At 33.3% G+C, this 18,887-nt stretch overlaps 1 protein-coding gene across 47 annotated transcripts in view; it reads right to left on the bottom strand.

Moving 5' to 3' along the window:
• Nucleotides 1-18,887, bottom strand: part of GULP1 (GULP PTB domain containing engulfment adaptor 1) — a 308,404-nt gene that overhangs the window by 98,448 nt on the left and 191,069 nt on the right. For 46 of the 47 annotated variants that reach the window (XM_055108854.2, XM_055108855.2, XM_063595470.1 and 43 more), the window contains one exon: nt 16,768-16,829. In XM_055108854.2, coding sequence (XP_054964829.1) covers nt 16,768-16,829 — 62 coding nt within the window. Of the gene's footprint in view, nt 1-615; nt 651-16,767; nt 16,830-18,887 lie in introns of those variants that run through there. The other variant, XM_055108853.1, reaches the window with a different exon arrangement.

The raw sequence follows: 18,887 nt of genomic DNA, 5'->3' as shown, positions 1-18,887 counted from the left end.
AGAAAGTAACCTTATATTTCCCAGTGTTTCTCACGTACATTGTGTCAAAATGCAGGTTTTCAGGCTCATTCTAGACCTACCAAATCTAAATGAGTGGACAGAAAATCTGTATTTTTAACAAGCACACCAGTATAAGACACACTGATTCATCCTAAATAAACTCAAATAAGATTAATTCTGCATATTGAATGAGAATGTTGCTCTGTGACATATGACACAAAGTATTGAAGTAGCTCTTAATCTGGCCAAGGACACATATGTCTTAGTTGCTAAAATGATTATCTGTATTAGGATAGTGCAGAAAATAACTAAATATATATTTTTTTAAAAGCACGTGGTAATAGGGTATCAGGTAGCAGCATTCTGTGGATTAAGAGCCAATCATTCCCGAAAACAGCTTTCTCTTTCATATATACTTCAATGCAGAAGGTTGATTTAATGTAAAATCAAAAAAAAGAGTTGTATCATAATAAAATACTACCTCTATATGTTTTAACATATGTAAATAGTTAGACTATATATTCCTCTACTCTTATATTTCTGAAACTAGAGAAGACAGAGTAAAAAAGAAAAACATTACATTTCAAATAATTTAAGATTTGAAAAGAACATTACCTGCATAGAAGACCAGGTTTTACTTTTTACATGGTGTGACCTTATACAAGTAATTTATGCACTTGGAGGTTGTATTCCAATTATAAAATGTAATAAGTTCTGACTACTTCCCTGGAATGTAAAAGCATAAATATATGTAAGGTAGTAATATTTAGCAGAGACATGACACTTTGCAAAGGTATAGAGGCCACTACTCTAAATGACATATGTAATTTCTGTAGTTTTCAGGAGATGAGTTTTTCATGTTTGTGATGACTTTTTAGACATTTTACCATGAGGCAGGATGAGGTGGATGCACAATATAATAATGATGATCTTTGCTATTAAGTATTTGAAAGGAATTTGCTTAGTATTCAGAAAAAAAAATCCAGGCTTTTCTTTTCTCAGGTTTCAAGAGAATTGCTTATGTGAAAGATGCTTTGTCAACATGAAGACAGCTAGATTTAAAAGTTGTTACCATTTACTACCCAGTCTGTAAGATACAGTAAATGCAGAGTTCATATATATATATATACATATATGTGCATTTGTATATGTATATATATAATATGTATACACACACAGCAGATACATTTATGAATTTAATTTCAATAAATTCTAACTTCAGACATTGATTAAAATCCTTGGATAAAAGAGAAACTGGAAAAAAAGGAAGAGAATGTCTAATTTGACTCCACATGGTATAAACAAGTCATAATGAAATTCCCACTGCAAACTCCTTCTCCACGTAAAGCCAGATTTCACCTGATCTTGTGTAAGTTTATTTCTTTAGAAAAATATTATTTTAATTTACAAATAATAATTGTACATATTCATGGAGTACATAGTGATGCTTTGAATATAGTGATCAGATCAGGGTAATTTGCATATCCATCATGTCAAACACTTTTCATTTCTTTGTGTTGGGAACATTCAATATCCTCCTTCTAGCTATTTGAAACTACATAATATATTATTTTTATTTATAGTCATCCTACAGTGCTATAGAACATTTGATGCCTTTCTTAATTGAGAGAACGTCTTTTCCTTTGAGGATAGTGAAACTTGAAAACAATAATTTGTTCTAACATAAGTGCACAGCATGAAACATTTTAAAACATTTTTTGGTTTATTTTCCTATTTATAACTGATTCTGACAGGAATTGTTAGAGCTCTTAAAATTCATCTTTTAATTGTTTAGTGTTTATTGAATGATCACAAAAAGAATATGCTCTATATTTTGGGCTTTTTAATTATTTCTTGGATATTTCTAACCTAGATGTTCTATAGAATCTAAAATTCAACATCTAGAACTAAGAGGTATCTCTGACCCAGTACCTCATTATCCCCTATCTCAGGTTCAAGTTTGTCACCCAGAAATGCAACTGAAGTAGTATTCTGTTAATTCTTTATCTATTTTACTTACATACACTCCAGCTACACTGAACCGGTAAACTTTCTAAAATGTGCCAAGTTCTGGTATGTCTCTGGGATGCTGAGTATACTGTTACCTCTGATTATAATGGCCACCTCACCTGAAACACTAAGATAATTTCTACTGGCTCTTTAGGAAATCTTTCTTCATCCTTCCCAAGGATGCTCCTTAGTATAAGTCAAGGCGCCAATGTGTGTGAGATAGTAAGCCAGCTATATGGATATCTCTGGAATGTGTGGAGATCTAGCATTAATCCTTGGCCAGGGTAAGAACAAAGTCTTCTGAAACCACAATTCCTCCCCCATATGCTGTTGGTTCATAATCTAGAGATGGCTTCTATGTGACTAACAAAGGACCCTAGAGAGCTGTGCCTTGAAGCATCTCAGATTCCTCATGTTTTTGTGTATTCTTTCTTATACCATAACATTTTCTTTGCCTTTATTAAAGCCTTGCATGAGATCCAAAGGGTCTGTCTGTTCTTTCGACTATCAGCTTTGTGTAATCTCTGTAGTGGGTTTCTTCCATGAGACTGTGGGATACACATTTTCTACACCTGGAGTCTGCACCTAGTATATGCTGAAGAAAAATAGTAAAATATTCATCTCTTTTGCTGATCAGTTATTCTGAGATTGCAAACTTGCCTCTTAGAACTTGTTTAAAAGATTGTTAATTTATACCCTTAAAAAAAGCAAACATACTCACTATAGATAAACACGTCATCTCATTATAAGGTATTTCATGGTGAAACAGACAACAAAGTCATTTTAAGTTATAATAGTCCATTATCTTTATCTAAAAATATTTCCATTTTATATTGGTGGTCATAGAAACACACTGCACCCACTTAGTCAATTAATGTCCTGTTGTTTGGACCATTTACTATAATGTTATGCATGTCTGCATTCTTTGCAATTTTTAGTATGCTGGAAAACATACAGAAGAACATTACTTATGAAATTTACTAAATAAATAACATAATATTCATTTGTTAATTTATTACAAAAGTTCAAGCTAAAGATGTGCAAGTAATGCTGACACAATGCTAGCAGGACTGCATTTTGTATCAGAATTCTGCTATACGTTTTTTCTTCATCTTAATTACTTTTTCAAAAACAGGCAGATAACTCATTGATTACTGTTAGTCTGTTCTCGCACTGCTATAAAGAAATACCTGAGAATGGGTAACTGATAAATAATAGAGGTTTAATTGGCTCACAGTTCTGCAGGCTGTACAGGAAGCATGGCTGGAGAGACCTCAGGAAACTTTCCAATATGGTGAAAGGCGAAAGGGAAGCAGGAACATCTTACATGGCCAGAGCAGGGGGAAGATAAAGGAGTGGGAGGTGCTACACACTTTTAAACAACCAGATCTTGCCATAACTCACTCTCGCCAGGACAACATCAAGGCGGATGGTGTTAAACCATGAGAAACCACCCCCCATGATCTAATAACCTCCCACCAGGCTTCACCTCCAACACTGGGGATTACAATTGGACATGAGATTGGGGTAGGGACACAAATCCAAACCATATCAATTATAATGTCTGTTTTACTCCTTTAACTTGCTATGTCCACACTCACACAAAAGCATATAAAACCATCTGTAAAATTCTAAGTTCATTGCTTAAATTTTAAAGGTTTTTTTCTCACTCTACACTCTAAAAATAATTATTTTTATTGACATGTTTCTTCTGGCAATGCTTGAGCATATTTAATCTTGCTCATTTTTTCCCCAGAAGTTTCTGAAGAATATTTTTTAGTTTGAATATCTGCAAATAAAAATAGGTTATTTCCTGGTAAAGCTTGCTGCTTTGTTTTTATTCCATCATCTCCTCACCAAATGTTTGTGTGAGCAAGCCTAGAGCAATACCATTCTAATGAGCAATAAAAACAGACATGTAACCAAGAAAGTGGTGTGGCATTTCTTGGAAATAAATGCAAACTCTGGGGGAACTAGAAAGCTAGTTTTAATTATTTAGGATTATAGCTAGGGATCAACCAAAAGCTGGTCAAGCCCTTTCATTGCTTACTTTGATGCTCAAGATACTATCGCTTATCTGAACCTGCAGAATCTGGGGTGAGGTGACTCATGCTTCTCTGAATCTAAATCTCCTAGGAAGCAATTAGCCATTGCTGCCATGCCTATCATCATTAGTGGGTAATTCTGTCACAGATAAAATCTGCTTGGGAGACAGGGCAGGAAGAGAGGGGGATTGTGCAAATCTATTCAATTTGGTTCTACAATTTCATAATGTTGAATTTTGAAATGGTCATGTTATTAAAATATGCAAGGAATCAGGGACTAACCTCCTAATAAATGTGCTATATTCTAAAAAATCCCATCTGTAAGATAGTTGTTTGAAATCACGGAAGCTTTTTTTTCTGTGTAATAAAGGTATATCAAATCTTTGTTAAATCTTGGTATACTTGAAAAAGAAAAAAGAGAATAACTAACATTTAATGAGCACCAACCATGTGCTAGGCACTGTACAGATTTTTTTTATTTAATGTCCCAAAAGCTCTATAAAGAAGGTATTATTTGCATTTTAGATGTGTGAAAACTGAGTTAAATACTAGGCTTGCCATTAAGTTGTAGTGTCCACTTTTAATTCATTTCGATGAGGCTCCAAAGTCCATGTTTTTTTGCTTATAGTACACAGCCTTCCCAGTTCTAAACTGTTGGTCCTTTTGCAGTAATAGCATAATACCCCTTAATCACTATTATTTGTTTGGATAAGTGAGTTTGTTGTTATATTTTGAAGAACATGGGACTAATTTTCTATCCACTTCTCCTGGTGGCCTTGACAACACAGTGGAGGACTTCACTTTCTGGCTTCAGGGCATTACAGGTGTTTGCTAAGACTTAAATTAGAGTGGAACTGGTAAAGTAGGGTGATGGGGTTGGGGCCTGGGAAGGCCCAGAAGAGGGCATATATGTAGGTATAGTCTAGGCATTGGGTATAGAATTGTGTTGCATGAACAGTCTGGTCTGGCTTGAGTTCCCTCTTTACATTTCCTCAGATGGACCCATTAATTGACCAAATCTCCACAGTAACTGGTGAAAGTAAGGTATTAGTCATAGTGTTAGGGGCAGAGATATAATGATGAACAAGATCTGGCCTTACCTCCCAAGATCCTTTGGTCTAGTGAAAGCACACATACTGACAACTAAATAAGCAATTTACAAAATAGGATTAGAAGAATTAGGACAGGGTGGTTAAGCACAGGATACCACAAAAACCCTTGAGTCAGTGATTTAGTTGAGAGGACTGTGGTATCAGGTAAGTCTTCCAGGAGGAACAAGCTAAGCAGAGCATTGACATTTAGCAAGGAAGTATAGTGGAGTCTGTGTATGTTCAAGGTAAAGACAGAGCCCCTGAGGAGAGCAAGAGTGGAAAGAGATTGTGAGAAAAAACAAAGGAGCACATAGAAAAAAAAGAACATATAAGAGAGATGAAGCTTGAGAAGACAAACCAAAAGTCATGCTAAGGAGAGAGGAATAGATTATGAGAAAAATGTGATGCTACTTAAAGATATTCAGGTTGGAAGATAAAATGACTAGATTTTCATTTGAAAATGCTCGCTCCTCTTTTGGAGCAGCATCGGAACTGGAAGAAGAGGAGGTCCACCTGATGGGTGGACACTACTGTACGGGTCTGTGTGTGAGACAGATGACGGTGGCCTATAGCAGTTGACACCAAGTGCTGCATGCCAGATAAATATAGACATTGAGAGTCAGCATTTACCAATTGTTATAGCATTTTAACAAAGGAGGCATCCTTTTGAATATATATATTACTATAAGATTTTTGAAAAATATGAGTCTGTGATAGACTAGGGAAAAAATCTGCTGTTTCATCATAGACATTAGGAGAAGCACTGACCGACACCAGGTGGACAGTAGTAGCTATGTAGAGAAATACACATATTCAAGAGGTTTTGAAACAAACAAGAAGTCTGAATGTTTAATGAGATGTAGATGGTAAGGGAGGGGAACACTGGTCACAGCTGATACCTGTGGAAGAGTGCTTTTTAATGGTATTTGTATCTATAACATCCTTTCTCCTTTCTTCCAGTAACTGGCTTGGCTTTCCTTTAGGGACCTACCCTTTCTCCACAATCAGTCCTTGTTGTCTGGGAATGCATTATGTCACATGGGTTAAGTCAATGAGTTCATCATTCACTGGCTGGCATGAACACATTATCCAGAGACTGGCTAAGAAGGGCACATGATCCATATCAAACCCACAAGGGTCAGCAAGATTCTATTCAGGAAGGTGAGTTTGAGTTATTAGAGAAGTAGATCTGAGAGTTGTCATGTAAATCTGACTCTACCAGGGGCCAGTAGGAAGAGTCTGAGAACTGACGCAACCCAATGAAAACTGAAGGAGAGTTTATCAAATGAGCCCTGAATCAAGTTGGCCTAGAGACAGCCCTCCCTGTGAGGTGTTCTTTTATGTAAACCAATGTATTCCCTTTCTTGCTGAAGCCAGATTGAGTTGGTGTCACCGGAAACCAACAGTTCTTAGTGGTGTTTCTGGCTCAGATAGAGGAGGATAAGGTTATTGAAGACTCTCATAAGCCTGATTGGGGATTTGTCCTTATGTTATATTAAAGTCTTTTAAAAGTTATGTGTCTGCTAGACAAATGTTTGGGTCTGGAGTTTAGGGGTGATATTTAGGCAGGAAAGTCATCAAGAGATGGATGGTGATTTAAGTCGTGGGTGTAAAAGAGACTTCCCAAGGGGAGTAGAAAAAAGAAGAAAATGTTCTAACGATAGAACCCAGAGGAACAATGGAACAGGACAATCAGCATTAAAACATATCAATTATATAACTAAAATGTAAGGATAAAAAATGAAGTCTCAGGCATTGAAGAAAAAGTAAGACCCCTTCAAGGAGGGAAATTGGGATGGATTCAGATTTTTTTCTACAGGAGAATAAAGGAAGACTGTGCAACAATGACTAATGTTCTGAGACAAAGAAAGATCCAAACATAAAGATGATAGATATTCTCAAGTTTGAAATACCCCACAAAACTTCCAAGTCGTTGGGTCATTTTTAGAAAAACATCTTGAGGAGGAAAACTGAAATTTATAAACATAGGTCTCGTAAATAGAGAAGAAGAAATAGTAAATAAAGTGTTTGGTTATCTGAATGCATTTCAACATGTAATTTAGATTAAACTGCTATGGAAATCATAATTTCAGAACAAAATGTAAACGTTGCAAATCCTGGCAAGTAAGACTAAAATAAGAAACAAAAACTGGGGTGGACTATGCTACCAGGCAGAAATTTAAGTCAGCTATTCACTTCATCATTCATGTATGATATGCATTACTGTCAAAATTTGAAATGTGCTATTAAGGAAAAAACACGATGATGCCAAACACTTAATGACTTTCATAATCATCTTCTTGAACCTTAAAACAACCTTTTAGGAACTAATATCGCTTTTGGCAAAGAGATAGACATATAAAAAATTTGGTAACACCTTCGATTCACTTCACTTTTTTTCTTCTGTTAAATTCAAGTTCAACGTTATTTTAAAATAGTATCCATGCTACAATTTCTTTTTTTTTTAAAGTTAATTCTTCCTATGAATCTATCCATTCATCCCCAGCATCACTTTCCTTACTTACAGTTTCATGTTATCGTTTAGCTGTTAAATGGGACGTATAAATAGTCCAATCTCACTGGGCTTTTCTAAGGATTAAATGAGATGACAGATGTGAAATGCTTAGAAAATTATTGGTGGAGTCTTGTTTATATGTTAAATGCTATTTTTTTAATCAGTATTTCCATTCTTGCACTTGTATTTATGCAAAGAAATGCCTGGAATACTGTTAACCAAAAGTCAATACTGGGTTATTTCTGCCTGATAGAGTTTCAGCAATGTGTTTAATTCTGTGCTTAACTGTACTGCTTAAATTTTCATAATTAGCACATATTGTGTTTTCAAAATAAAAGTTATTGTTCTTAAATATATAACACTTTGAAGACCTAATAATGTAAACAGTTGATTTTTCATTGTGTTATCCTGCGTTTTCCATACTTGGAGATATATTTTTCCTCAGATTTTGCTTGTATGAATTACACCATATCCCAGCAACCTCTTTGTACTGCTTTGCGATCACATCTGTGCAAGATATTGAAAGAGGAGGTGTTTTAATACTATCTGATATACTATCTGGAGTCTATGTTTACGTTTATGAAAATGATTTAAAGGTTTAGAAAAATAAACCACTTAGTTCTAGCAAAAAGAAAAAAATAGATGATACACACTTTTCTGGAAACTGAAGAAATAAGTGCACAACAGGAGACTATTCTTAAATGTAAAAATATGCATAACAGCTCTGGAAATGAAGTTTCCTGTAGTTCAAAATACTACAAGAAAGACAAACATGACTTTATTTTGATGTAAAATATGTGAATTTATGTATATGTTGCCTAAGGGATGAGACATTATTTCCTTTAAAATGTCTCTTAAAATGAAAGAATGTCATGAATAGAAATCTTAGTTTGTCTTCTGAAGAGATTTAGTGTCTCTAGAGTGTGCTGGCCACCTGCCTCATCTTAGACCTTTTGAATGAAATGACAAAGAGTGAATCTGGAGGCAAATTGCTTTCACCTACCATTTTCCTAATCAATATTTGAAAAGCAACCACATAATCCATTGATAACATCAATTTCTGTGTTCACATCTAAATTATTTCCAAAACCTTGGTGTTTTCTGCCACATTTTACTTCTCTTAACAATCCTTTCCTCTTCATTCTCATTTCTCCTACGTTCTCTGTTAAGAAAACAAAAACAAAACAAAACAAAATGCTCACCTGTTTGCTAATTTTCTTTTATGCTGATTTTAGTCACTTATATGCTGATTTTAGTGGCTCATCAAAACACCATTACTGAAATGGTATTGATCAAAACATTAAATGTTTTTTACTTTTTGGAAACATGTTTTTTTTTCCTCCAAAACTGTAATCTCTACTTCTCCTTTCTGCTCAGATCCTTAAGTCTCACAGTCCAGTCTTCAGAATGCTATTGCTTGACCCTTTTGAGACCAAATCAGTCCTTTCTTTCTTTACATTCTCTAGCTATGAACAAGCTTTTTAAAATTATTTCGGCTAGGCATGGTGGCTCATCCCTGTAATCCCAGCACTTTGGGAGGTCAAGTTGGGTGGATCGCTTGAGCTCAGGAGTTCAAGACCAGCATAAGCAACATGGCGAAACCCCATCTCTACAAACAAATTAGCCAGGCGTGGTGGTGCAGGCCTGTAGTCCCAGCTACTCAGGAGGCTGAAGTATGAGGATCACCTGAGCCCAGGAGGCAGAGGTTGCAGTGAACTAAAATTGTGCCACTGCATTTCAGCCTGGGTGACACAGTAAGACCCTCTCTGAAAAATAAAATAAAAATTATTTCATCTAGGGCCAAACACATCAATGCAGAAATATGAAATAAATGACAAATATGTTCAACTTTCAGAAAATGTCCTATGTATCACTAGATGCTCTGAAGGTGAAGAACCATTTAAGGACATAGATAACACCAAAGCATTTTTATCCAGGAATTATGTTAATAAAAATATCATTAAGCAAAGCAGAAGAAAGAAAGATACAATACTTCATGGAAGCTTAGACATGTGGCCCCTGTGTTAGGGAGGCTAATACATAGACTTTACTTAGTCTACTTAGCTCACTCACATCTCTGCCAAACCCCTGCCTACTTTAAAATGATGTCCAGAGAATCATTTAACAGACAGGGGCAGGGCTCCACAGATGAAGCAATTTCACATACAACATATACAAGTGGCAGACACATATACATATTTTACTTGTCTTTAGGTCTTTCATCTGCTGGTTAAGTACTCTCCAAAATTAGGAACAGTATATCGCAATAAATAGACAAACGGATGTTGAACAGGATCGGATACTTCATTCAACACCTAATTTTGCTACTATCTTCCTGTGTAAGCTTAAACAAATCACAACTTCTCTGGGTCTTGAATGACCTTATCAAGAAAATAACCGAGTTTGAATAATGAATACTAAAGTCCTTTTCAAAACTGTCTTTGAATCCATAACACATATACTGCCTTTTTTAAAAAAATAAAACGATACTATAGTAAATACTGAAATGTAATGAGTACTAATAAAAGTTTTTAGTTCCTATTCAATAATTTCTAGCAGCTATATAACACTTGTTAGAGTACTCTCAGATGTAGAATAATAGTTTGTAATGATGACAACCTTCAGAATTAACTGAAAGTTTATCTCAAGAATCCAGAAGCCATGCAATGTTAGGTATTTATTGCCATTTCCTTTTTTCCATTTGTTCTTGTATTTTGTAAGCACATACTAGCTATTAATACAAGTCACAATTGAACAAAATTCCAGTTATTACTACACTTTTATTTGCTTTCATATTTTTTGGCATAAAAAACACCATATAGTTTCCCACTGTAGAGAGGACAAGGGAAAGGTAATATTTTACAGATTTCTAATTTCCTTTTAAACACGTGTCAGTATTACTTTGGCACATAAAGCAAAAATTCCAAGTGGTAACAGATCCCAAATTATCAATACATATTATAGTATATATTATTTGTTTAATTAGAAAAATGATGGTTAAGCTTCAATTTATATGCTCATTCTTTAATTTTAAAATGTTTGAAATGAATATAAATGATATATATTAGCATTATTAAAGACCAGTTCTAAAATCTAATAAAATGTTTTTTAAAGGTCATGTAACACCAAATTTTAAAGTGGTTCCTATGCTTTGAAATTAAAGACTCATTTTTGGATAAATGATATGGATTATCTGGAAATGCAATTGAGCTCTTTACGTTTCTTATATTTCCCCTGGTTTCTACAACCAGCAAAACTGGCAAGTGCTTATGTTTGCTGCTTGTATAAAACTGCTCTAAAGAATCTCATGAAATTGCAATTCAAAACCATTTGGGATGTTTCAACAAGGCATCTCATCGATTACAGAGGTGTGCCTTTTGCCCAACTTTCAACGATTCCAAAGAGTTGAATCTGAAGATTTTTCTTTCATTTCCTTTTTTTGACACACTAATAGATGTCATTTATTTCTAAAACCTGAATTTTTTTCAATTATGTCATATACCAATCTTAATATTTCATTGAAGGGTAATTTATCATATGTTCTCAAAAAACAATTTAAAGAGCATTAGTAAAATGATTTTTTTATATTAAGACCCATCTTTACTATGACTCATTAAGCCAAATAATGTTGTAACTTTCTCTCTTCATTAACTGATTACTTGTAAAACTCCCTAATGGTTTCAAAAGGTTTACAAGGACTGCCTTATCTTTCTATATTTGATTTTAAGACCAGGACAATCTTTGCATTAATATTTTGCTCCAGAATGCTGTTACCTCAAAGTATCTCCTATTACTTCAAGGTAATAGGAAAGTATAATCACAACAGTATTATTCTTTAATGATCAAAGCATTCTCTTGCATATAATTCCACCAAGGTGGCCGTATTGAGTCTCCTGTTGTGCTTCAGGAAAAAGCATTCCTTCCCCATAGAACCTTTCAGAGTGGTCACTGCAAGTACTTCAGTTGATGCAAACAGAAAAAATAAAATACCTGATACACATTCTAAGTAGTTCATTCTCTGTTTTTCAATGCTACATTATTCTCAAGAGATAGTAATGACTAGTGTCAACTCCAGAGTTGACAGAACACTTTCTATAACAACTATATTAATAACAATAAACTTTTGTCATACCAAACACTGATCTAAGTTTTAAAAAAAATATTAACTCACTTAAATCTCCTAACAAACCAGTTTGATATTTGTAGTTATTAATCTCATTTACAAGTAAAAAAACTCAAGGACAGAAAAGTTACATAATTCTGATAACAGTTGAGAGAGGAGAAGTTTGAACCCAAATAGTTTGACCCAGAAATGGCTGCTCTAATTACTGTAATAGGATGCAGCAACCATATGGCTATAACATTCTGGTAGAATCAGTGGAGTTGTTGGTATAGAGCTTACTCTTGAGGGGTGCATCTGAGCATGTCAGATACGTAGGTTCTGATTTTTCTATGATTACTATTGGGCAGGTTTAGTTAAAAGTTTGAAACATAAGTGTCCAACGTGGTTTTCAACCAACTAAGGGTTAGAATCCTCAAGTTCTAATATCTTACTGTCACATCTGATATTACATATTTTGTGTGTGGAGGGGATGAAGGCAGTGTTTTTGTTCTTTGTCATTTTGTTTGTATTTTGAACCCAAATAAAGGCTCATAGGTAATTTTTGTTGGCAAATTTAGGTTGTAAAGATGAGAAAGCCACACTAGAAACCACACAACTCACTGGGCCAGCAAGCCTTCTCTCTGATTAAACAAACGAAGTGGCAAACAGTGCACGTGTCATATGTAAAATTCTGATACCTCTAGAAAACTTTGAAATGTAAGGTAATCTTTCTTTGTAAACCTCTCCTTGACATTTGTATTTTATTTTGTTGTTGATTAACTATGTAGTTTTCTCACTTGTAAAACTCCCTGACATGGTTTTGAAAGGGTTTGCAAGGAATGCGTTATATTATATTTCTATATTTGATTTTAAGATGTTCCATAGTTCAGAAGATAACGACATAGATGTTGGTTATCATTATGTACTTTTCTTCCAAAATTCTTTCTATGTTTCATATGACTGTTTCCTCTCCACAGGGACATCATAAGTTTTTAAGGTGAAGGTCCATGTTACTATTTGTTTTACATTTGCTCACTTTTAGAGCTTGGAACACAGTAGACAGATAATCAAGGAATACTGACTCTCTTTACTGCTGCCTCATGCAAAGTAAGGTAGTAATCTCTTTATAACTTCATTCTTAAACATCCTTGCATTTTTGTATATCTTAAAGATAGATTTTTCATAAAAGGATAAATACATTAAACTTTTTGGGGGATAATTATACATTTTAGAATAAAACATTCAATAAAAAAAGTTTCAATGAAACATTTGTCACAATTCTTCATCTAGGAAATGACTGTCTCACTCTAACAGAAAAATAAATTGATTAAAATACAAGTCTGCCAGCATTTTATCTTTATAGAAAAGAGAGTTTAGCATTCTCATAAAAAATTGAAGGGAACAGAATTTTTTAAATTTCTGCATTAACGTTCTAATTATAGTAGCAATAGAAACTAATACCTAATCTATTGATTCTGTCAACTTTACTTTCAAAATACATCCAAATTCTCAGTACTCTTCTCCTCCAGCTCCTACTCAGCTTGAACTGCAATCACCTTTTTTGCCCTTGCTACCCATCTCTAAATATATGTCCCTATGACCTACTACCTGATTTCATGACCACATTTTTTCATAGGTAATAACCTTTAGCTTGGAAACATCACTACAGAGTACACAGGATAATATAAAAGATTCCCAATGAACTAATATTAATGCTGTCACTGCACATTAAAGAAAACTCCAAAACTAATGAACCCTACATAGAACAATGCTTATTTTAAACCATTTATTATTTTATATCGACAAATGATCTCAAATCATTACACTATGAATATTAAATGTGAATTTTTGAAATCAATGTTCCATAAATTGAAAGAATGTAGAAATAAAATGTGTTCTAAAAAAGAATTATAAAATAAAACAGAACACTAATGCTTTAAAACTGAAGACATTTAAACATAAATGTTATTACATATTTCTCCAGGGAGAATAATAATTCTTAAGTAGTTCTGTTAAATTTATCAGATTAATTTGTAACCAGTGGATGCCAAAAGTAAGTGAAGTAGTAGGAATCTTTTAATGGTATGATGATTCTCTCTTTTAGCCAGGATGAAAATAGATATTTTTTCTTATTCTCTACTTATATACCATTCCTATTTTATATCAATTCTTCCTCTGGAATATTAAGCACATCTTTATTTTCCACTGCAAATTTATCTACTACCCTATGGTAAACTTATTACCACATACTTGGATCATTAAAATAACTTCCTAAGAGGTTTAATGTCATTCTAACACTCTTGATCCAAACTGACTTTTTTATCACTACCGATTTATCTTCCTAAAATCCTGTTGGATTCATTTACAATCCAAACTGTTGCCTTTGCCATTCAAAGCCTTCCCAATTTGCCTTTTTAACCTTGTCCATCATTAATACTTGTATGAGATCAGTTTTATGTGTCAACTTGGCTAAGTTATAGTGCCCAGTTATTCAATCAAATTCTAATCTAGGTGTTGCTGTAAAGTTATTTCATAGATACGATTAACATCTCTAATCAGTTCACTTTATGTAAAGATTATCCTGGATAATCTGGATGAGCCAGATCCAGTGAATTGAATGGCTCTAAGAACAGAACTGAGGGACAGAACTGATGGTTGCCTGAGAAAAAAATTCCACTCTTTCAGACACTGTTGTAGCACTAACTTCCTTATGTCTATAACAACTCAAGTGAGAAATTACTATTGTTACTATCCCTATTTACTGATGAGTAATCACAGACATAGAAAGGTTAAGCAATTTTCCCAAAGGCATACAGTAAATAAGTGTTGGAGTCATGATATAAACCAAGGAATCTAGCTCTAGAGTCTGTATTTTTTTTTTTCTATTGTGCCAAGCTACTTTCTGTGGTCAAGGATTTGGTTTTCAAGTGGCATATTCTATAACAAGAGATACAGGATATCTTAAAAAGTAACTCTACTATGAGGTCATCCTAATAAGTGCCACAAACAAAGGACTTCAGAAAAAAACTAACATTCTTCAAATGAATTTAATGCTACTTGGTACACATACAATATATATTATCACTCATGAGGCCATATTATAGTAGACAAAATCATCCTGCCCTTCCATATTTTACTGTTCCCAGTCTGGGAAGATGTTTTTGCACCCTCTACTTCCTGTAGAATGTCTTAAAATTGTTATGCACCTGTGAATTGGCACTGGCAACTTTTCCATGTAGACAAGCAGAATGATTGGCAGAGTTAAAGGTAGATCTAATTATAATATAACCTTTTAATCTTTTATAAAGCTGTTTTTCAAAATGAGGCATATCAGTCACATAAAAATAATATTAATGGTTTCAACTGGAGCATATAATTCCACTATGATTGATAATATAAAAAATTGAGCATGCATTTTAAAATCATAGCAGCTTTCCAGATTAACATTTTTTCAGTATAGATTTCATATAGTATACCAATAGCTAATACAAACAATATCTGTGGAAATGATGGATAACATAAACAATTTTTCTCATTCAGTTAACTAAACTTTTCATGCTAAATTAGGGCAATCAGCCTTTATGTTAAGTTTATAGAAAAATTCATAAGCACTGCAGTGATTTCAAGTATAATATGTTTACACAGAAAATATTTCAGATTTCTTTGCTGGTAAGTCAGCAAGAAAAAAATAAGAGATGGTGCACTCTCCAAATTTCACTGCTGAACAACAGCTCTGGAAGAACTTCTTCTACATAGGCTTTTAAATGTTTCTTTGTTCTGATTCAGACTTAGATAAGAACTCTAGATGTTTCCTACCAAACACCGTTAATTTTCTCCTCAATAAACATTCTTTAATTTTTCCTGAAATAATTGCTATGCCTAATCTCACTGTATCCCAGTGTATACTTCACTAATCCATAAACGTTTAAGTTCTCTTATAAAGATATTATAGTTTTGTTTTCCCCTATTCTGTCTCCAAAGTTCAGTTGCTTTTAAATTTGATGCTAATATTTCCAATCCCCTCTTTAACTCATTTCTGTCTCTTCGAAATTTTGACTCAGATCTCTCTGAAAATTATTACAAGTTTGGTGATAATTAACTACAAAATAGCACCTTTCTTTAAAGTCCCTGTTTTAAACTGAATTCACTCATTTTTTTCAACAACAAATGAAATCTTTAAAGACACAGAGCGTAGATTAATGTTTCCATTTCTCTATTAAAATGCAGCAACTTGAACAAAAGAATTTTTAAAAGGCACCTTTTTGTGTGCTTTTTAAAAATAATTTAGGCTGGGCAGAGTGGCTTCTACCTGTAATCCCAGCACTTTGGGGGGCTGAGGCAGGTGGACCACTTGAGGTCAGGAGTTCGAGACCAGCATGGGCAACACGGTGAAACCCCGTCTCTTCTAAAAAGCATGGTGGCACATGCCTGTAATTCCAGCTACTCCAGAGGCTGAAGTGGGAGAATCACTTGAACCCAGGAGATGGAGGTTGCAGAGAGCCAAGATCTCCCCAGTGCACTCCAGCCTCGCCTACAGAGCACACCTTCATCTCAATAAAATAAAATAAAATAAAAATTTAAACTTTGTTCCTTTTTTCTTGAATGATAATTACATTTATGAAAATTGCAGCTCATTTCTCTCATTTGCAGGTTTTTATATTTAGGTTGTATAATGTAACATTAATGTTTTTAAAGAAAGCTAATTTGTTAGTGGTTTGAGTTTCTACAAGCCATGATATTGCAAATGTTTTTAACAATAACAAAAATCACTTGAAGAAAACACATGTTTGACTTAAACAGTAATTTTAAATAATATACTTTTAAAAAGAGAAACTATTCTACAGAGAAAAATAACTTCCCATGCCACAATTATTTTATTTATGTAAACTTTTTTCAGGAATCAATAACCAGGAAATGTCAATACATAAACAATCTGAGATTAGCCATGAATTAGTAATGATACTATAACAAAATAAAATTAAATAATAAATGAACTATTTTTACCTTTGCATTATAGGGAATGAAATGTTTTGATAAAGCTTCAGGTGTATGCATCCATGTTTTGTCTGCAATAAAAAATACACAGAGTTAAATTTTAGGTTTCCATGGTGTCATATTCACGCATTACCATTTGTATGGTAATTTAGGACACAGAGTATTTCTAATTCTGAGATTCTTTGCCAAAATGACAAAGAATAACCACTCAGATAGAAGAACAATTTAGTTGGGGCGTGATTATAGGATTCTTTCTTTGGTATAAAAATCCCTAGCTTTTCTTTTTAAAGTTTTCAAATAATAAAAATGATACCAAATTTTAAAAGAACATATAAAAACCACATCAGTGGGCTATGAGTAATTGCATTCATTTGTGATTTAAAACAAGTATCTTTCTTCTTTCACTTTATGCTCTCATGTATTATAGGTTATTTTTCTTAATTCCTAGAACAATAAAATATAATCTGCTCTTTAACTCTTTGCAAATATTATATTGTAGCATCAAGATTTAGCTATTCTAAAGGGAAATTATCATATTATACTAACAACTGCATTTGTATGAAGCTGAAATTAACCAACTTACTATGTTCATTTGGAAATCAATATAATATTATGATAAATCTTTATTCTAAATTTGAGGAAACACTGATTGAAGGTCTTCTCTCAGGAGTTTTGGATATAAATAGTCTCAAATGCAGTAAATCAAAATGTTTCTTAGATAAGTGTTAAAAATATTAGAAATAAAAGGATAGAATATATTAAAAGTAATTGTATTATATATTATTTGTATCTTGTTATTTATATTTGTGTTACTAATATTTTCAATTTAATTTTTGAACTTTATTAATATAGCCCACATATTTTCCCCAATATTTTGAGGAATGCATAAGGGGGAGAAAAAAATGTTAACATTTACATGAAACAGATTGGCTTTTTTTGAATCTGCACTTACGTGGAGTAAGACTTCTCAATCTTCAATGATATTTTGCCTCCATTAGTGTAGTTTTGTACGTATCTTATTTTTCACGGGAGTTTAAAATTTGGAATCAGTATTATAAATAGAACAAAATCAAAGATTTATTTTACCATGAAACATACAAGTACAAACTGGAAGGAAATATTGTATTACTAACAAAGTAGTTTCAACATTAAATTTGGATTTTTTTAAATGCTGTTAACAGAAACTAATTTGATACCCTTAATATGTTCTTCTTAAACTGGGTGAATGTGAAGACATAGAGAAAATGACACATATTTTTGGAATGTAAATTATTTTATACTATTTGAATAATAACGCACTGTATGCATATTAAATTTGTTTATGGGGTACAATGCAATATTCTCAAGTATTTCCAATACAAAAGATGAAGGGCCAAGAGAATTGGGTCTATTTCTGACTACTAGAGTGAATATATGATAGCCATACTTGGGTGAAATATTTTGAACAGCAATACATTCTAACCTTCAAAAAATATTGACGTTGACATTTAATGTGTGAAATTTGTATTTTCTATAAGGATTGTCATCTTAGCTATACTTTTTGTGATTGCTAATGGATAGTAATATGATTAATTCAAGAACAATTTGCACTTAGATTTGGAATATAGTCTTGCTTTTATACATTAAAAGAAGTAAATCACAATACGTCTTCCAAGGCAATAAAACACAAAACAAGAAAAACACCTTTAGGAAAACTAAGATGTCCAATTTCTCCTTTTAACTCCTTCACTTAATTCTTTTCATGTCTCCTTTCCAAAACATACAACACATCTCAGGAGTATGTAAACGCTGACTAAACTCTCACTATGATGGGTCACACCAATCCTGAGGCAGAGAGGTATTAATAATTTCTTTCTCCTATAAACCACTATTACTTGAAAACTGATGAAAATGCCTCTGTTACAGACTCATATTGCAGCGACCTAAGAAGAGTATACCAAGCTGCTTCTGCTGACAGACTAAAATAATCACAATATTAAATTCCAGTGGATAAGCTGTAGCTCCTACAATGACAAAAATCTGCACCATATTATCAAGCACTGATAATTTAGTGCTTGTTTATTACATAACCTCAAGTATGAGCAGTACATTTATAAAACCTGAAGGATTTCCAAAATGAGTTCTTACTG

The sequence above is a fragment of the Pan paniscus genome, chromosome 13, assembly GCF_029289425.2.
Source record: "Pan paniscus chromosome 13, NHGRI_mPanPan1-v2.0_pri, whole genome shotgun sequence".
In the NCBI taxonomy this organism is placed as follows: domain Eukaryota; kingdom Metazoa; phylum Chordata; class Mammalia; order Primates; family Hominidae; genus Pan; species Pan paniscus.
Note: the sequence above shows the minus strand (reverse complement) of the source record. Positions and strands in the feature narration are given on the sequence as shown.